General features: G+C 39.8%; 1 protein-coding gene across 3 annotated transcripts in view; it reads right to left on the reverse strand.

Annotated features, from left to right (window-relative positions):
• negr1 (neuronal growth regulator 1) overlaps window positions 1–21,953 on the reverse strand; it is a 135,937-nt gene that overhangs the window by 23,469 nt on the left and 90,515 nt on the right. For 2 of the 3 annotated variants that reach the window (XM_040129654.1, XM_040129656.1), the window contains exons 5-6: window positions 18,728–18,848; window positions 16,143–16,291 (exon numbers count right to left, since the gene is read on the reverse strand). In XM_040129654.1, the coding sequence (XP_039985588.1) occupies window positions 16,143–16,291; window positions 18,728–18,848 (270 nt within the window). Of the gene's footprint in view, window positions 1–4,815; window positions 4,858–16,142; window positions 16,292–18,727; window positions 18,849–21,953 lie in introns of all 3 variants that reach the window. The other variant, XM_040129657.1, reaches the window with a different exon arrangement.

Raw genomic sequence — 21,953 nt, forward strand, 5'->3', positions numbered from 1 at the left:
AGGACTTCGAAAGAATACTTAATAAAGTAGATTATCTCTTTGATGTTGTTCTCTGGACCTTGAATAAAGAAATATATATGACCTACCCTTGCTTTAAATGATTCAGAAAATGGTCTTCATTAAGCTGGTGAGACTTTCAATTTCAAAACATCTATATAAAGTTACTGATTTGATGGTTTGTTCTAGTAAAATGCAGTGAAGAAAAATGCATACCACCGTTCTGGATTAAAAATGAACTATTCTTAAGGGTTGCTCCATCATGGATCTCCTCATCCCATAGCAGATCTGTGTTTTATGGCCTACTCCACGGTATTACCAAGACACATAAACCTTCATGGACTCATTAATCTCTTCTTCCTATCTCCTACTGCTTCATACTGTGTCAGGGGGAGGGTCAAATATATGCTTCACATACCAGGCTTCCAAGATACATGACAGTATTAGAGTTACCTCCTCTGTAATTAGTTCAGATTATACCAGATATTGGGAAAAAATAAAAAAATAAAAACATAATCCAGCAGTATGACAAATGAGGGCGAAGAACAGGATTAATAGGGTGAGAGTGAAACAGTATGCAGATCATCTTCACTTAGCTACACTCAGGCTGTCTGAATTTTGTTTATTTGGGAGTTAACATGGCACATGGGAATCAGACGGAGTCACACTCACTATGTATAATGCATGTAATATTCCTTGAACCAGTAGCACTTTACACTGTGCCTCACATAGACAAGAAACGTGGCTCAGTACACTGTTAAGAACATTGTTTTTCTACTGTCAAATGATTGTGGAAATAAATACTAGTGAAAGCCTGTGGGAGCACTTGCTATTATCACAAATCTACATTTCATTGGGATGACAGGGTGGCACCAAGCCAGCTGCTTTGGAGTACTGGAACAGTGCTTCATGTATAGGTAAATACATACGAATCCACATGCTTAAAAAAAAACAAGCTTAAGACCTTTACTGTCAACAAAATGTGGAATATTTCCGTTGTCTACGTAGGCAGTGTAAACTTTCATGTGCGGTTGATAGCAACAACAACATTTCTATCTGTGTTTGGGGTTCCCTGATAGGTGTGAATGGATCAGTATGATTTTAAAAAGAAACTCTCAAGATAAGAGAAGATTTTATTGATCATTGGGGTTTTGGGGTTAAAATTCAAGTGTCAAAGGTCTGTCATGACCCCGCTGTGTCTTAGGTCATGTTTTACCTTGGGGTTATAAGCGTCCTCTCATTTCCGATCCTTCACTTCCTGCCCTTTTGTGACTCCTGCAAGTGTGTGTGCCCTGCCCTGATTGGTTTCACCTGTGTCTCATTGTCTTCCCCTTCCTAGTTTATTTTATCTCTGTGCTCCCCTTCCCCTGTGCCAGTTCGTCCTAGTCCTTAGAATCTAGTGTACCAGCAGTATTTTCTTGTGTTTAGCTTTCCCTGGTTTTATTATCCTAGTTTTCCTGACCTAGCTCTAGCCTATTCCCTGTCAGATTTTGTTTCCCCATTCAAGTTACTGCTTTCCTGTGTGCCGGACCCTGTTGCAAGGAAAGACTTTGATCACTGAAACCTGTGACTGTTTCTTAGTCGTGCTTTTGAGTCCTCATCTTTATGGTTGACACAAGATCCAAAATACAGACACTGTAGGTATAGAAAACTAAACAAAGTCAGATTTACACAAAATTTGCACTTCCAGTGAATTTTCATCATATGCCTGGCATTACAGCTGGCTTTAGCTGTGGTCCCAGTTGCTGTTGTGGCCTCTGATAGCAGTGGGCACAAGTGAGTCCCTGAAGTGCTCCGGCTTGCTCATTGGTGGAATGAGCTAGATTTTGAAATTGCTGTCCATCTGCACAATTCATCATAAAGTGAGTGGGACAGGTTATCCAGGACGTTTTTCATCATGTCCGTTATCCTTCTCTCTACCACTGCCTCCAGACTGTGCAGTCCCAGCCCAACCACAGAGCTGGCCTTCCTTACTAGTTAACTGAGTCTGCTGACAATGTCAGTTTTGATGCCGCCTCCGCAACACACAATAGCCAAGAACAGTGCCTTTGGCAAAACTGACTTTCTGCACCCTTTTGCACACACAGAAGGAACTCAGTTCCCTTAGAAGAACTTTCTGCGATGGCTTTTCCTGAAGATGTTGGTGCTGCGTGACCAGTCCATATTTTTTGTCTTTGTTGATTTGGAGCATAAGGTGCCTGTATTAGTCCACCATCTCCACCTCCTCTCCCTGGATGAAAACTTGGGCAGGTGACCCGCTGCTTGTATGCGTGTGAACCATCATGTCTTTACTTTTGTTGATAAGAGTTTCAAGTGGTTATTGTCGACCAATTCAGAAAAATTACTTATTATCATGTCATAGTCAGGTGGTCAGGAATAACTCTTTATGTGTATACAGTACGATTTGTAAGTATTTTCAGGACCAAGAGAGCAAAAACCAGTACAATTCATATACACTATTCATATTTTGAGTATCCAAGAAATCCATACTGTATTTAAGTGATAAAGTCAGTTGTGGTCTATTTTCACTCAACAAGGTCCCATGAACAGCTAAATAGTTAGCTAACCTACCTTCTGGTTATTATACATATACAGTATATTCCATTATCAAAACGCGAGATTAACTTAAAGGGCCATACTGCTGCTTTTGCTTTAGCAAATCGACTTTAACTTGCACACACTTCCTGTTTCTATTGTTTTCCAAGTTTTTCAATTGATTTAGTCTTTTTTGAACCGATTTCCCCCCTTTCAAGCAACCAATGTTTTCCATTTTTTTCAGTATACTACTTCCTGAGTCTTTAAACTTGCTTAAAATAGATATATACTTACTATTTATGTGTTAGTACTGGGTTGTAATACAGTTGCAAGCTGGGACAATTGTGAAAACTATCCTTTGGCATAAGGACATTCACCGTTGTGTCTTTGAAAGATCAGAGTATGCAAGCTCTGAGTCAAAACAGTCTAATATCTTGCATGCAAATAGGATCCAATTAACCTGCACATTAACATTTTGGCCCATCTGAACTAATTTTTATTAGTGGAGTAGTATTGGCACAGCAAGATTAGAAATAAAAGCACAATGACTGATGTTGCCTATTAACATTGTTTTCTCTCTGTAATTTGAATTTTTTTTTTCATTTGCCCTGGTTCAGTGGACTGAAACATGCACTGCAAGTGCTGTGGGTGAGCAATTTTTCTTCTTCAGATCTCCTGATTCGCTTACCTTACAGACTAGAATTTTATTCCTTATTCTGGGAGCACATCTTCCCCAACTCATTCATAGGGGAAATAAAAGCAGATAATATCCTGTTAAAATTAATTATTAAACTTGGTTAAACAACAGTTTGGACAAAGAGCCATTTGCAGGGATCTAAAAAAATTCCCTTTGCCATGCCACTTAGTGAGGGCACCATCAAAAAATTAACTTCAAAAACAACTTGGAACAAAACAAGAACAGCGGATCGGTGAGTACGTTTATCTCCACGACTGAAACCACTGGTGTTCCTTTGGACCATGAAATTGTCATTTGTGCATTTGCGTTACATCAAATGAGAGTTCAGGGCCATGCCAGGGCTGTTCGTTGCTGCTGAGCTTATTTTAACTTGTTATCTGACAGAATCTCCATGGATAATTATATTTGGCTCGGATAGACAGGTAGAAAATGCAGGCGAGAACGTGCTGATCCAGGGCTGTGCCTCCAAAAAAACTCAGGAGGAAAACAATGGTGTGTAGCCACAGATCTGGATGAAAAGCCACAAAAACTCTTAGCAGATTCATCATGCAATATGAATTCTCACATGTGATTACATTTGCACTGTAAGTACACGTGCATTCTAGCACGTCTGAATATTTCAACATGTTTTCATTTCAGTGTCTATTGTGCAAGTCCGTCCCGGTGAAAGCTTTGTAGTGTGAGTGTGTGTCTGCATGTTTCTCTGCACGTGAACAGTACTAAGCAAAAATAATGTAACCAGCATGAGAGATTACATTCTGTGTCTTGCTTGAAACCATTAGAGAGGGAGAAAAGACAACCAAGCAGCGGGGATTACTCTGGGCTGGAATGTGGAAGCGACAGAATACAGCGAGGGGGGAAAACAAGGGCAACATTGACAGTGTAGCAGCGACAACAGTACTGGCAGGAGATCAGGTTAAAGAGGGTGACAGAGCGCCAACTGATTGTTCTAGAAAGACGAAAGAACAGACAAAGAAAGGAGAGAGAGGGATACAGGAAGATTAACACACAGAAAGAGAGAGGGAGGCAGAAAGGGAGTGACAAAAGTAAAAAGGCAGCAGAGATTCCATCTTGCAAATAACAAACCAAGGGCCTTTGCCACCAACAGTGTCCTGCCTTTGATGCACACTGCATTTAGCTAGCACTGAGGAGAAATAGAATGGTGGTGTTGGTCGTGAGAAAGCCAGAAAAAGAAGAAGAAGCCATCAGCATTATGAAAAGCATCAGACCCAGAGGCATATGGAACAGCCACTTTCATGACTACTACTGTTTGCTCCGGGGGGGGGGTGATAGTGGCGGAAGTGGGGTTTAATGAAAGGAAGGGGGGCAGGGTGTTGAGATGACGCAGGCTGCAGGAAGTATATGTAGCCAGGCTGTAGAAGCCAACCCAAAATTTAAAATAAATAAATAAATAAATAAATAAAATAAAAGAAATTAAGGACATACAATGAAGCTGTAAGCCCAGAAGTCATTCCAGCCAGCCAATTTAAATAAATCAAGATGGAGGAGAGGATTTCGGCTCAGGTTAGTATAAGGCAGCGGGCCTCTTTGCTGATTTGGTGTACAGCATGGTGACATATACTGACCTGGGCTTGAGACAGCACTAGTGGTGGTGGGTTCAATAATTGCTACAGGGAAGGAGAGGGGGGAAGAGGGAGGGGGAGGGAAAGAGGACATTCATGTATTATTAACAGAATGGAGACGTAAAATAAAAAAAGAAAAATGCATGCAAGGACAAAAGGACAGGGAATGGAGAAAAATCCTCTCCGTGCATTAAGGACTGTGTCTCTCTGGCAAGATGCAACCTCCCCACGCTCATAAACAACACTTTTATCCCCCCAGTTGCCTCAGATTTGCATGGCTTACCTCTAAGGCATACCTGTTCATACCTGGCATTAATATGAGTCTTGGTTGATCCAATCCCAAGTGGACAGCCATTAAGTATGTCAGTTCACACCTGGCATTAGAATGCGTCTCCGCATACATCTTGGGGGTTAACTTGTGATCGGATCTCACTTCCCTGCTTTATATGCAATTTAACATGTACATCAATTCTGTTTGCAAAGACCGAATGTGTTGTTGTTTTTAACTGGGCGAATGCAACAGTCTGCACCTAGTCTAGTGGAAATTGAAAGAAGAAGAAATGAAAACAATATGGACTGGGTCTATTCCTTGGCATGTTATAGACAAACCAAACTGGACAAGATATTTGACACACTCGTAATATGTATATATGGGCTTTTTTAAATTTTCAGATGTTGTGGACAAAGCCAGCTTACGCAATTTGTACTACTTGTATTTGTCTGTGAATGAGTACGTACATCCACTTACGCAGAGGGCATCAATTGAGTGGGTGGTCCTTTAGTGTAGCCCAAAACAGCTTCGCGCGCACACTGCTTAAAGAATGTGACCAAGTCCGAATGTGGTCTGATCGATTGGATCTCAAGGTGTCCTCAATGCATCTTGGGTGCATTCACACCTGTACTTAGAGCTGTCCACGTGTGACCGGATCACCCAAGATGTATGTTAATGCCAGGTATGGACAGGGTGTAAGGCAAAAACTGAGGGGCACCTGGGAACTGGGGCTGCTCCAAAGCCTTTAAGATGTTTTGTGATCAGACAAAAAATTTCATCATAATTCTGGTATGATGAACAACTGGCTCTGTCTCACTTTGATGGCGCAAGATCACACCTGCTCAGTTAACACTCATAATTTCATCTGCACCTGCCCGGTAGTTCTTAAATCACATCAGTTTAATTTTATTTTCCCTCTCCATAGACCATAGAACAGTTTTCCATATCGTGTCCTCCTTTTAGGTTGTATGAACCAACTAAAGAATGAGCAAAAGAAATAAATTTTAGTCTGTCTTTGATCCTTCTGAAGAGTGAGTCCCAATCTGATTACATTATGAACTCATTCTAGGCTGAGCCACTGGTGGCATTTGGGAGATGGGATAATGTGACATCCATAAATGTTCAATCTAGTGTGTCAAACTACTAGAGCTGAGTGTGGCCACCAAAGGACGGCAGCAAACACATCTATACTTTTGAAGTGCATGTGTAAAATGTCACACCAAGTAGATTTTATTCTTAGTCACATTCATGGTAAAGATGTTCCTACTGATTTTTTTGTGGAAGGAATCAAACTTGGTTAGTCCAAAATTACGTCTATAATAGCTACTAAACTGATGAGAGGTTCAAACAGACCCAGGAAATAAAAGTGACACATGATTTTTCGGTCACATACTGTATCGTAGCCAAAAAATAACCAAATCACATTTGGGTGTGGATAAGGTTATTGATATCAAGGACCTAACACTTTGCCAATTTCTTTGATTTCTGGTTTCCAATACTCAAAGTTTATCCCCTACTCTGCTGTGCAGCATAAATTATTTAATGCTAGTTTGGTATAAATATATCACTGTAGTTTAAACAGCACTGGCCCTTTGATCTGAAGTTTCAAACAAATTAATAAATTACATAGCTTTCTGTCTGGTAATCACACACTTAATTTGAGATAAGCTGTGACCAGCTTTGTGCAGTGACTCACTTGAGAGCAGAATCTGGGATGTGTGGCAAAGCAAAGCTGTTCTTTACTATGAGAGCTCAACTCAAAGCGATACAGTGGTCGGGCTCATAGGGTTGTTTTCAGCTTCTTGTTTTTGATACAGAAACAGTGCGACTTATGCTTGCAGCTAAAAAACTATTATACTCCCCGCAAAGGTATAAACTACCTTCCTCCAGCAGGCTTCATGGCAGAGGAGGGAAACCAATGCAGCCATGATTACACCTCACATGTATCCATCCAAATAAAGAATACTACTTTATGTTGTTGCAGTGAGCTGTTGTATATAGGCCAATAGTTCAGAAGCTTACTTAAGACTCTCCATTTTAATCCATTTACATAGGAACTCAATATGGCCATTTAAATTGTGGGACAAAGTGGGTGCACCGTCATCCACAACATGCTCTCAATCTGTGATCTCTGTCGCTTTTCTGAAGTGTGGACTATGTTTTGACTGTGTTGCTGTTTAACGAGCTACTGTTAAGCCAGCAACAATAAAACATTTGCTTTCATTTGATTTCATCATTCTATTTGAAGAGAAAATTGTGTAGGAATCAGTATTCATACATGGAATGATATGCCTTTTCCATCAGTATATTGGCGCAGAAATGGTTGGACTAATCTTTTCTTCCACAAATGTTTCCACTTCAAGTACTCCTGGAGGAGCCGATATGTGAAGACAGTTTCTTTTTAGTTCTTTCTTCAAACAGGCAGGTAGGTACTATCTGATTAATACTTGAGCATGAATTCACCAGTGAATCATTTCATGAGCTCTCAGACGGTCCTCCATTACTGTGGAACATATCTTTTGACATACAATCTCCCTGACAGCTCCACACTGACCTGGACTCCTTCTCTCATTCAGCAGAGCAACGCATCATTTCACGTACTGTATATGGCAATCACTCTCTTGCAAAGTTTGCTCACTTGCAAGATAAAACATAGTTTTCACAGCTATTTCACTTCATGGATTGCTATTCTCTTTGTACTTTGTAGATGGGTCATTGTAAGAGATTTATGTGACATGATTTCAAGGAATCAATGGTCATGTTGGGCCCTGCTTGGAGTTTAGAGTTTAAGTTGCAAACATCAATATCACACCAAATAAGGTCTCTGGACAGCTACAATATGTGGACTTGTTGGAGTTTTCCCTAACATGACGTGTGTTTGGAGTTACAGTTTCACAATAGTATAGACAAGACAGCAAGTTAATAAAAGCAAAGATCCAAAAGAAACACAAATGGCTTTAAAATTTTAATTAGTTGAGAGTTTGTGCCAAAACTCAGGTTTTTAAAGTGACTTTTTGAAGCTAAAAAAATCAGTAATGCATGAATTACTTCCTAAGTCAATAATACTGATCAAAAATCTGAACTGCAATTTTATGCTATAGTGCAGTATAACTCTTAGTAAGCAGCCCTTAAAAGAGTATGTAGGCAGAGAAAGAAAGAAACTTTGCAGTCTAGGCATCCAATTCATCTTCACTGCTCCATTTGAGGGCATTATCAAGTTATTGTCATGCAGGCACACATTCCTTGTGTGAACTGTTCAGCTGTTCTTAAACATTTTCCTCACTTATGCCTCCATGATGATGGAATAGTCGGTGTTAAAGACTGTGTTAATTTATGAGTCAGCTAATTAGTTATTCATTCTATGTCATTTTTAATGTTGCCCAGAGTGTGTATCATCCTGTGGGCATTAAGTGGGCTCAGTCATCCAGGAATGAACTTCCCTAAAAGTCCATCTGGCTTCCTACAGGTCTCGGTGGGGGTGAGTAGGGTGTGGGTGGGTATAAAGTCCATTGCCCGCTGGGCTGAAGCACCAAACATTTCCTCATCGCAGTGCGACTGGAAAATGTTAATGGATTTTCTGATTGCTTAAATATGGAAATGCAGGTATTCAAATGATAGGTAAATGGCGCAACACTGTAAGGGTGCTTTTGGGGAAAATAAAGGACACTGCAACCTCACCATGTTCAATTTAATCAGCATATTTTGATATGTGAGTACTTGAAGGTTAAAAAAACCTAAAACTTCATTTTGTTCATCTTAACAGTTTTAACACTGAAAAACAACAGAAAACAGCTGAATATTGCCAAGATCCAACTTGTTTTATGACCAATGCAGACAAATACATAGAAGAGGGAGTAGTTTAACACAAGTGTGATACACCTTCTAATCCCTGCATTTTAAGCTGTTATCACACACAAACATTTCAGGCTGCACCTATAACTCCCATTTTCCTACATCTCTGCTCCATGACTCAGGTACAGTCACACAGTGTGGGAACAAACAAAATCATCAACAACAATGGCAGATGAGGAGACATGTCGAAATGACACCTACACATGCGGTGATTGATTAGCGTGACAAACGAACACGACGTTCATTAACCAACTAGCCAGCGGTGTCTCTCCTGCCTGAGGGAGGCTGAGCAGTGGGAGAGAGAGAGTATCTCTTTTTCTCCCCCATCAGTCTCTTCCGATTACTGCTCAGAGGGGGGAGGAGGGGAGAGGAGAAAGGAGGAAATGAAGGCAAAGGTATAGGTGGAGAAAATCTCCTCCAGGGCTAAGCCGAGGTGGGCTGGGGGATAAGAGCTTGACCAATTAAGCTGGAGGACTCCTCAGAAAATTGGACTGAACAGCCTCAGTCTTTTCATTGCAGTTCACTTCCATCTAGCACTTGAAATTGGAAGTTGAAATAGGTATTGCCAGTTTGGTGATTGTTATACCTCAGCTAAAATCATAAGGTGTGTATGTGTGAGTTTGGTGTGCATATACTGTATATGTGTACAAGGAGAAACTGTCAGAAAAACAATGTGCAGTGAATACTTTTGGAAATTTAATATCATTCATAATTGCAGTTCTTTGTTTTTTTCCCTATATTCTTGTGTTCAGCAAGAAGACTCCATAAACTTTCATTGAAGAATAACTATTTCATATTGTAAACTTTATCTCTTTGACCTGATAGTGGTCTATGGGAACTTGACTTGCGTCTACAGCTAACCCCAGTTTGTGCCTGATGAATTACCATTCACAAAGTTAAAAATAAATATCCGGTAATTTTTCAAGAACCCAAAAGGTTGTCGAACAACCCGAAGAAATGATATATGCCTTTGCTTTTTTAGTAAATCACAAGCAAAGTATTTTGGATGAAAGTATTTTTTCATCCAGATGGTTTGAAAAGTCAAATTTGAGGATTCTGAAAATACAAAAACAACAGTGAGTATTGTCAAATAACCTTGAAATGTAATACTAATGTGGTAACACGAGTGTCACAAACCAGGCTTAGCCTAGCACTTTTTATGGGTAAAATAAAGATAATGGTATTTTCAACATTAATCATTAACTAAAGATTATGTTGACAAACAACACGCACATTAGTGATGCATGTTTATGTCTTTGTTCAACAATAGGGACAGGTTATATTAATTAATGACTAGATTATTAACGTTTTGTCACTGTTTTGAACCGAAGCGTTTTACCTCTCCCATCTGTAACAGTTTTGGCTGTGAAAACAGTCGTTTTTTGTCTTTGCTGTTGCTTTAATTTTGACTACCATCCCTTCCTCCTCTGCTTTTCATTGGTGCCAGATTTGTTAGTTGTTGTTAGTTTTCACAGATCCTCATTTTTAACTTTAGTCACTCATCTGTTTTTACAAGCAAATCCCACTGAAATGCTCATACTGTTTAGCCTGCTATAGTAATCACCCCACAAACATTTGCAAAGCCAGCACTAATGGTATATCACAAAACAATATCAACAAAACAATATTCTGCATGATAAACATGCTGACTGTAACATCTGTACACAAAAACTAACTATTGGGATAGCTCTGGCAAATTTATGGTAATATTTATTAATATACACTGTCACTTTCAAATAAACTCAAGAGGTAAATCAACAAACAATCAGTACATTACCTACTGTAGATGACGACTACTCTTTTTCTATGAACGGGCATCTTTCTTAGTTTATGGACAAATGCATTGATCTAGTCCTGCACTGTAGGTTTTGTTCTGAGTGCTTTCATTCTTGACAAGTGCTATTACAAACTGACTAAAAAACGATAACGCTATGATTTTCTCAGAAAGCTGATATGTCATTAATTGAGATTGCTTTTCTATTGTATGCACTTTGTGGTTCGATTTGCTCCAGAGAGTGATGGGGAAAATACAATGGACTTGCTGAGAGAAAGCCTGTGTCTTGTGATTAAATCTAACTGGATTAAAATGAATCACAGCACGGATTACACCTGTGCAAGCACTGGTTCAGTTATAGTCAATTAAATACAAATATTCCACCTGCAAACACATATAGAAACACGAAGTCTCCAAAGTTATTTCAGAGTATTTCTATGCTATCATTCAAGCCTATTATCTTGGACAATTCATTAAACCTCTGTAACTCAACTGAGGTTGCAGTGTTTAGAAGTGCTGACAATTATAACAAGCATTTTTCCACTTTATTATTTGTTCATTTACTGATGACAATGGGTATTGTGTTATTAAAAAAGGTATAAAAAGCTTTGTGCAAAAACATGCGCTCACACACACAAATAGTACTCCAACAAGTAGTGACAAAGAGGCTGTATGCTTTCTTTCTGCTCCGAAGAACCCAGTGTTGTGTTATACCACAGCTTTTAACACACAGCTTAAAGTGGTACTTAGCTGAAAGACATTACAATCCCTGACTAATGGTTTAACAGCACAAAAACCCACATGATCTAACACAACCTGCAGAACTGAATCCCAACCACCGCAGAAGCATACTGTGAGGACACGGCAATCCAACTCATCTCAAAAATGGAGAAATTAGTCAGAATCTACCATGTTGACGTGCACAAAGCCAGAATGCAAATTCAGTTTTTCATCCCTGTTTGATCTGAAACAGAAAACAAATTATCTGTCTTCCAGTGCTTTGGGTGGAAAGCAAATGTGTTTACTTTCCCGGAGAGAAGGCTTTCCAGAGTCACAGTTCATCTCATCAGTGATAATGCCGAGCCTTTTGCTGGACTGATTTAAAGTCACTCTGTTAGGTTAAGACAAAAAGGATTTATGCCGCTCAAGGAGAAGAACCTTTAAACTTCAGAATCATGACAAATGACTAATGAAACTGAGCCCGGAAAACTGAGTATTTTGGTTTATATTTTTTTATTTTTTTTATTTCATCTTCCCAGTCACTTTTTTTCAAGGCTTTTTGAATGTGGATGACAATTACTTGACCGTATCAATTTATGTGCATCTACTAAACCCCTTAGTGTAGTGGAAACACCCAAGAAACGAGTGTATATACATATAGAGACAGGTGACAAATTCAAGGAAAATCCTCAATAAATGAGCGGAGAAAAATAACAAATGCAGATACTTCTACACAGGTGCACTGCATGGTACAATGATGCCTTTAACATCCAATAATGCGCTGTGGCATGTTTAAAAATGCTGAACAGGCCCAGTTGATTCTGATTTTGTATCAAGATGGAAAAAGGAAAAGATCTAAGTGACTTTGAAAGAGGGTTCATTGTTGGGACACAGATGATGGAGCCAGCTAGAAATGGCTTGCGTTTCAATAGGATCAGTGACTAAAGTGACATCTGCATTTACATCTGTGGGAAAGACATCAGTAAATAGGGCCAGAAATTGTGGTCAACAGCACACATTTGATGACCATGATTGTCGTGCATTAATGCGATATGTAAGGAAAACAGAAGAGCAACTCTCCTTCAGGTAACTGAGAATGTCAATGCAGGATGTGATCAGACTGTGTCAGCAAAAACAGTGCGTCGACAATTACACAGAGAGGGATATTATAGTAGGGTTGCAGAGGATCAACCCCTCATTACAAAGATGAATACGCATTTGAGATTTCAGTAATGAAAAACCCACAGGCACTGGTATACAGATATTTGGAAAAAAGTGATATGGACGGATGAGTCATTCTTCACCATATTCTCAACAAGTGGGTGAGTGCATGTGTGGAGAACCCCAAGAGAAAGGTAAAGGCCTGAATGCTTGACCCCTACAGTGAGGGGATCCAGTGGGAGGTATTTAGCTATCATGTTTTGGGTCTACTAGTCTCTTTAGAGGGAAGGGTCACTGCAAATCAGTACAAAGTTGTTCTAAGTGATCACCTTTATCTATGATCTCTTCCAGGATGACAATGCACCCATCCATAGGGCACTCGGGTTCACTGAATGGTTCGATGATTACGAAATTATGTGAATCATACGCTATTGCCTTCGTATTCACAAGATCCAAACGTATTTGAAGACTTATGGGAGATTTTGGACTGATGTGTTAGACACCACTCTCCACCACCATCATCAAAACACCAAATGATCTTTTGGAAGAATGGTGTTTCATCCCTCCAGTAGAGTTCCAGAGACTTTTAGGATCAATGCCAAGGTGCATTGAAGCTGTTCCAACGGCTCATGGTGGCCACTTTATGTTGGTTTTTCCTTTAATTTGTCACCCATCTGTACATACTCAATTTCTTAACCGCAAACCATCCTCATTGTGTTGCCACTTAAAATTCACCTCAATATATGATGTTCTAACAAATATGCATGCCCCTTTCCCCCTTCCCATCTTTCTCGTCAATAGCTATCGACTGATTCTAAAATAGCAATCCAAAGTCACCTGTGGTGAAATCTAACCTCTGGGTTTTGTTATTTGCGTCAACGTACCAGTGAGAGTGCGTTGCAGCGATTGCTTGCCATTTCTCATTAAGAGCAACAGCAGAATTGACTTCTCTTCCATTAGTGGAGATCATGAGAGAGAAACTGAGGGAAATGAGAGACTGTGTGTGTGTGCGTGTGTGAGAAAGAATGATAGAGAGAAAGAAAAAGAGACAAATGAGGGAGAGAGGACAAAAGAGTGAGAGAGTAAGAGAGTGAGATATGAGAATCAGATACACAAAGCCGTGATTGCAAGACAGACAAAGAGATAAAGAGAGAGAATGGAGGAATGAGAAGTTGGGTTGGCAGCACAGGAAGCTGCCTACTCTCTCTATTCTGAGGGTTTCTTTGCCGCTCTGCCTTTGAGGCCTTGCTAGTGTCACATTAAGATCATCCATTTGAGGATCTGAGACAAGCCTTTGATGTTCTTTGTGCATACACAAACAGGAGAGTGGAGTGCTCCTTTGACAATTGCCAACTCTACAGAAATATCTTTTTGTATTCTGAGTCTCTGGCCTGCTAGGGACAATGTTATCATCAGAGGGTGCAGCGCAAACTGGTGAATTATTTAATTCACCTGTTCATATTTCATCACTGAATACATTAAACTGAATTTTTACACCCATACTTGCTCTAAAATGTTAAGGGAAAAATGTTCCCTAGCCCCTTGCTGTCATTGCTTTTGTTGCCGCTTGGCAGGTACAGCAGATGGATAAAATAATGGAAATGCCTAACAGTGTAGGAAAATCATATACATACCAAGAAGAAAAGTATACAGCTCTGAGTAGGTGGGGTGCTCGTGAACAAGTTTGTGAATGTATGTAGATGGATACCGGACCATTTGTCAAGAAGGAATAGCGTCTTGTTATTTCAGTAATTAAAGTGGTTAAAAGCCACTTCCCATAGAGCTTTAAAAATGTTTATATCCATTGAGTGGAGCGGCTGTAGACTACAGTCTCATCAAACCACTCTAGAATTTGTTTAAAAGTGAGTATGAAGGATTTCTTTTCTTAAAATATATGAAAATTATGATGTGACCCTGTTTTTGCACCGGGATCCAAAAAGCCTTGTACTCCTTGCCTGCTAATTGACCAGTTGACAGACCTTGGCTGGTAAGCGCTACAATGAAAATTACCCTTAGGGAATTTTTAAGATGCTTTTATCTTTTCTGATAATCTCTGTGTTTTGAGCATCCCTGACATAATGTCTACCACTACAGAGTTTTTGAAGAGTTGGCAGCTTGTACTATTACTGATGGAGGCTTTTTAAAATCCAACCCATTTAAAAAGAATAAAAGATGATTCATTCCATCGAACAACCTTTCCAAGTGCTCATGCGTCCATTGTCTGACCTCCTCATACTAGGGCATAAGCATTTGTGTGATGGCCTTATTATCAAGCTTTTTATGAATGATAAGCCCCATAATTACTAGCTTTGCAAAGCTCATAATGTGAAGTTTTTGCATTGGTTGTGTCACTAAGGTTTTGATCCAGCTTTTTGTTTTTCTCTCCCTTTTTTTCTCCACCATGGCAAATTCCCATTTAACTGCAGTCACTGTGACTGCTTACTCTACTGTTGACCTGGGGAGAGGGTAAGCAGCAACACAGTCATCAGCCTTCACTGGGGAGGTCTGAGACTGCGTTCAAACAGAAAAAAGTACTGCTTCTTAAAAAAATACAGGGCTATCAGGCTAAAAAGTTGAAACTGGATCAACTGTTGCCGCAACATACGCTCTGCAATGTGTTTCGGCAAGGCACTACATGGGCAATTACATATGAGTAAGCTTGGTACATGACTTTATAACGTGAACGCCATATTTATACTGTGACGTATGACAAAAGATAAAATAATATCTACCATGAATTGGAAAATTTTTCCTGATAATATTATAAACCACTGTGCAGTGATTTGCCATTCAAACTCACGGACCTGTTACACAAACATGCGCTCACCAATGCAGCCCCTAAAATTAATTTATGAGGCGTTTTTCAGTCTAAACATTCACGAATATGGTCCATGATGTCAACCTGCTCTGTGCAGACTCCCTGGCAATTCTGTGTAGTCTTCAATACCTAAATTTATTTAGGAATGTTTCCCAAACCATATTAAATAATTCCGTATTCTATCACTGATGCACCAGCAGCTCTGCTTCTGATTATTTGGCCTCTTTAGAAACTCAGATAGATGCCTCATGGTGCTTTGAAAACTATGAAAGGGCCGACTCTCAGACCTCTTTAAAATCGGAGTCATAGTGCTATTTGGCATTCAACTTGGCATGACTGACCTATGTAGCTGCCTTTGTAATTGCAATGCTCTTACCTCAAAGCAAAATGTCTTTTTCAGGTAGTGTTTTTTGCAGTACACATTCACTTGTAGACTTTAAAAGCAGAAACACACCAACACACCATCACACACTTACAAATTTTGCAACCATATTGGACAACCAACATTCACAAAACTGATGACTACAATATCAGAAACCACTTCTACTGATGATATGTGGGCAACCAGTTTCAACACTGGGTTTAACTTTGGCTTTAATCATGTATCAAGAATTCTGCATCAAAAATTAAAACACTTCAAAGTGCACAAACCCCCATTGGTTTCCACAACACTCTTTCCGTATATGACTGTTCACCACTCCATTTAGCCAAAAGCAGGTAAAATGACAACTTACGAATGAGAGGCACACTGGCATTGGCCGTCCCTAGCTTGTTGGAGGCGACACATGTGTAGTTCCCGTAACGATCCTCTGTCATGTTGGTCACTGTGAGGACTGATCTGGAGCTGAGGCTCTTGATGTCAATGCCTTGACCCTTGATAATCCTGCAAACAGAGCACAATCACTACAAATGAAGCTTTTATATTTGTCACCCACACATAAAGTGTCAGGGGCATTCAATTACGGTACAAATATTTGTCAGCTTTTAGTGGATCTTCAGATTGTACAGTGCTCCATCACCCTCTTCAACAGATCTATTTATCCCTTGGTCTGTCGCATCTGCCTTGGAGAGACGCTTTGAAGGACTGAGAGGAGAGAGAAATGACCCAGGGGTGAACCAGCTGGGTACCACTTGACATGTTGTTCATCGTTTTGTTGCAGGTGCAGGGGTATTACAATAAATCCTTTTCCAGTTGTGCCTGGCATCTGTGCTGTGAAATGGACAAATGTTTAATTGTTTACCTTGGTGGTCGTGATGATCTTTAACAGCCTGTAGAGATTAAAATTCACTCTATAATGGCATATGCTGTACATCCTGATTTTGGGATTATTGTGGATATTAGAGCTAAATTTGTTTTCATCAGTGTGGTTTGTGTTACTGCTTCAGTTTCATATTATAAACCATAAAAACCACCAGAGATGAGACATGTTTCTATCTTGGCCTTACTGTGGCCCCCCATGATCCCTAGCTTGGCTCAAGTTGCTCTGAGAGGCACTCTCAGTTTAAACACTGAGTGTGACCTTATGTCCAGCAAATATCCACAAATCTGTTGTTTCTTCTCCCACAGCGACTTCCTCAAATGTTAGCTGAACATTCAGTGATAATCTCGACGGGTGTCTCGCCTCTTCACCAGTTCAACATCAAACTAGCCAATGCTCCCCTCTGTTGTAGTGAAAGAAGCCACCCCTCACCCTGCATACACACACGACAACACTCATCCACTTCCATTCAAGAATGAAAGCAGTGAAACATCAAGAGAGAGATTTGCTTGTCAAAACTGTCACAATACTTCCGACAGAGACAAACTGGCAGCACTGCACTGAGGGTATGGCTGTATCCATACAAAGCCAGAATGACAGGTGGCCCTCATTTCACATACACAGTAAATGGGCAATGAAATAGTCACAGCCAGAGTTAATATTAGACAGAATGCACATATTCAGTGCTTATGTCTTTCTAATGATGAGGAGTAAATGCAGAAACCACCATTTAGCCATGGAAGAAGTCACAGAAAAAACAAGTCCTTGAATTAAGTAAAGACTAGAATCATGCCAACTTGCCTCCTTAGCAATTTGAATAAATTGAATTCACCCTATAATTACAATTAGCACAGTGTGAGCTGATGATTGAAATTTTGCTCACCAGGAGTGGGTAAATGATGGGTAATGGGGGTAATCTGGTTTTTAAATTCAAGAACTGACACTTGAATCTAGACTGATTGATCTATGTGCCGCGAATGATTTAAGCCAGTTGCCAGCTAAGATTTTATTAGGATGCAAGGTGAGTACAAGGCACAAATGATTCTTGCTGGAACATTTCTGTGCGTTCTCCCCAAAGGCTGGACGAATGGGAGAACAAATTAATTCACTGTCTGTGGGAAAAATCACTCAAAAAAACCCAATACTTTTTCTATCATGTACCTGCCCACAATCAAGTAAAGGTATGACCTAATAATGCCATCATTATTGTCAAATTTCAGCATGAAAGATTACAGTTTAGAATAATACTTAAAACTCATTCAGACTTCCTTGTGGAGCTCCAGGAAATAGTATTTAAAATTATTAATTAGCATTTTTTTACTGTTTATGTTCTTCCAATTGACCTTCTTCAGAGCAGACAATACAAGGGTCCTGAAATGAGGTCACCTAACTGGAATGCAGTCATTTTTAATGTCGGTCAATTACAGCTGTGCTTTTCTGCTATGACATTCCAAAATGTCTTCTGTGAAAAATGTCTACACAGGTTGGGTCGGGTTAAAAGGGCAACAGGACAATTCAGATTCCGACAGTCTGCTCCACTATCTTTTCATGCTGGTTGTACATCCCATACTGGCTTGCATCTCTGATGTGTGAAATACACTTTGATTGTATATTTATTGACAGTTGACATGGATTTAATATGGAATGTTACAAATTTCTTTCTGATAATATATACTAATCAGGAAATACAGTAATGTGCAAAAGATATAGGCACTTTAGATGTTAAGAATTAGAAAGGTAGACAACTTAACTGCCACGTTGGTTATTAAATATATAAAGTACAACTACAAAGTACCTGTTATACATTTCATAAATGAGCTGCAAACATATTTTCAATATGCCTGTGCAAAAAATAAATGCAAAAAATTATCAGCAAACTTTTAACAACATTTGATATGTGACACAGACTATTTGAAGACACCCTGCTTCTGAAATACTTCCAGTGGACACTGGAACCACGATGTGCCTATGACACAACAAAGGCGCATCCAAGGGACATCTGGGGCCATTCTGCCAATACACTTTGTCATAATAGCTCCTTATAATAAAACTGGGCTCACCTTTTCTCACCCTTGTACCACTCAAATGTTGGAGAAGGAACAGCAGCTGCTTCGCACCTTAGCAGAGCTGTGCGCCCCAGACCAACTCCATGGCTTTTCATCTCATGGATAGCTGGGGCAACTGGAGAAAACAAAGAGATAAAGTATATTAGCGGGGAAATAATGCCAGTCTAAAGAAAAATCAGTGTTATCACGAGCGTAAGGGCAACCTAAAGGAAGGTTTTATTCAGACATGGGGCACAGGGGAGTGAGGGTTGTTGAACTTGAAAATGACAACCTCCAACTTCCTGGTCAGTACATACATTACATAGAGTAAACTCAACACTCAGAGTCCTCAAAGGAAGAGTTGGGAAGGGGAGAGGGCATTCATCCTCAATGTTAGGAAATGAAATGAATTGCACTGCATGGTGATAAATGGCTTAATGGAAGTTCAAAGACTCGGTTGCAGAGACAGGTTCTGTGAATGCAAAATGAGGCTCCTTTCATGTGCTGAAATGTGGTGTAAATCTGTTTGCCAGTGTCATGAAGGCAGATTTACATATGGTTGGATTCTAAAGCAGACCAGTCCCTTTGTTCTTTAAATATTTACCCTGCTTATGGTAACACAGCCTTGAAAGAAATGAAATTAATAAACTGAAGTAGACTTACAACAATGGACAAAACCAGTCACATAAAAAGATTTCCAGCACTCTTACCTTACCTTAGTCACAAAATGGAAATACAAATGTTTCACTTGTTGCATTTGCAATTATTGGCCATTATCAGAGTAATGCTGAATTCATAAACAGTGGAGGGTAAGAGATTGGGGATGAAGAATGCTTGCTGTGAGCAGCGCTGTTCCTCAAAGAACTGAATGTGTACAGTGAATCATACCCACTGGTTGTCCTGCTTCTCCATTAATCAACAGAGGCTAGGAAACAGGAGAACCAATCATAATAAGGCACAGGGCTCAATCTGACATTGTGTATTGTGTAAATTTGGCTTGACTCCCTAAAGCCTGAGAAATAATAAATGTGTTCTGAACACCCAATCGGATGCACAGGCATTTGACATACAATAAAAGCAAAATTACTTTGTGCCATTCATACAGGTTCTGATTAAAAGCATATGATACATGGAAAAACCCTGCACTCTTATGGTCCTGCAGCTAGCAGTAAATTGCTGAGCCATGTCTGAAAGTGAGATGTGGACTATTTATATTCCTGACAATGAGCCTTAAAGAACGACCTGTCAGTCAGGGCTCTAGCTGTATCCAGTGGAATGCTTGGCCAAGCGCCTGAAAACTTATACTTCCAATTGCATTTTGAGATGTTCCTAAAGGATGACCTCAGTACGGACTGCTGCAGCTTCCCTGGACAGCACAACCCCAAGGTACTAACTGGAATCAAACTCCAAAAACTTCAAACTGTGATAAATTAATCCAGTGAACATGTCTGAATGGTCTGTTCCTACAAAACAGGGTAGTTCTGATGTGTATTCCAGGAATGTGAAAGTGACAACATGCCTTAATAGCAAATATATGCATTTCTGAGAGACAGTGGTATTGCCAACATCTGAGCCTAATTCTCTACCTAAAAGGTAGAGAATGCAGCATGTACCCACTGTATGAACAGTCTCTCTCCCAACCTGTGAGAGTCCACATAGATAGATGAGGTGGGATGCAACAGATCTGTGCAACGTGAAAAACATACATGGGAGCATTTGTACATGTGGTGTATGATCATGTAGGAGAGGCACAGTGAGTTGACAGTGCGCTCTGTGATGATGGATGCCCTTTCACCAACCTTCTTCTGCATCCTAATGAGCACATTCATACGACTAGTGTATGTTGATTTTCCGTCCTTGCATATGTGTGCCAATTATACATTTTTTTCCCTCTTCTATGGCTGAGCTGAATAATCTGAAGGACTTGAGACAGTGAATCAAACGATGGGTTATGCTAGAGCTTTTCCTGTTCATTTATCATTGTATGAAAAGTTGGATGCCATGCTGGGGGGTATTAGTAGACCTTGTCTTCTTGTCTTGATGTCTGTGCTTGCTGTGTATGTGTTTGCATGTGTGTGCAAGATGCAGATCTGTGTACCCTTGTGTCTGTGAAATATCCAAAGTACACTTTTCTGACTTCACATGTGTATGTACTTTAATCACAACCTGCATTATTGGTCATCACACCATAAAGACAGCCTACAAAACAGTTACAGGCCACAGCACAAAAACCTGCAGCAAAGAGTAAGAGGGTTGCTAAAGCTTGTGAAAAAGTCAAACCAATGACAATGTGCACCAGAAGCACTTAAAGAAAAGGAAGGGAACATGGAGAGAAAATTGTTCAGAAATTGTTGAAAAAGCGGTTCTCTACCTCGCAGAAATATAAATAAATAATAAAAAATATTACAAAATCAATGCAGTAGCCGACCAACAGTGGCTTAGCCAATTCTCGTAATCCTCCATTGGTGTCATTGTGCTGGGCCATTGATTATCTGAAGCCTCTGAAAGCGCCAGGGTGACCTGGCTGTTGCGCTGTACAGTTACTAGGACAGTAGACATAGTGGTCCAGGCAAGTGTGTCAATACTTGAAACCTCACACATAGCGCCAGTCTTTCATGTTAAAACTGAGACGACAAAACCACTGGCAAATAGTCTGTATATTTCTTTTTTAGAGGAGGGAGCATTTTGATGTGTTCCTTTTTATTTATTACCAACTGGATCAGCTATTTGCCAAAAAGAGCGCTGTGATTTTTTCATTAGACTCAAAGTTGGTCTTGGACTTCTGTCCTCTATCACAAGTTGGTTAAAATCCTGGCAAGCAAAACTAAATTAAAAAAAAAAAAAGCAAGCAAGAAAATCTTGCAGATCACCATATAGTGTGAGCACAGACTATCCCTCCTAGTGGTGTTACTGAAGAGAGGTAACTATGAAGACAAACCCAGATTTCTCCCTAAATGATCCAGTGTCGGACCAGGCATATGTATCATCTATCATCACCCATCTTATCAAGGGCACCTCTCATAAAAGTTCACCAGAATAAAGTTTCTTTTCTTCAAATGAGAAAAATTCAAATGTAGTTTTGGCCCAGGTAATTGTCCTTTTAACCACTCATGTCATACAACTGTGCAACATTTTGGAATAAAGAAAAATATCCCCCATAGCTTTGCAGGTAGTCCAAAATGCTATAATTGTGTATGCATATCAATAATATCAAGTTTTTCCAATTTGGATCTTGGCACTA

Source organism: Xiphias gladius, chromosome 6 (genome assembly GCF_016859285.1).
Source record: "Xiphias gladius isolate SHS-SW01 ecotype Sanya breed wild chromosome 6, ASM1685928v1, whole genome shotgun sequence".
Taxonomy (NCBI): domain Eukaryota; kingdom Metazoa; phylum Chordata; class Actinopteri; order Istiophoriformes; family Xiphiidae; genus Xiphias; species Xiphias gladius.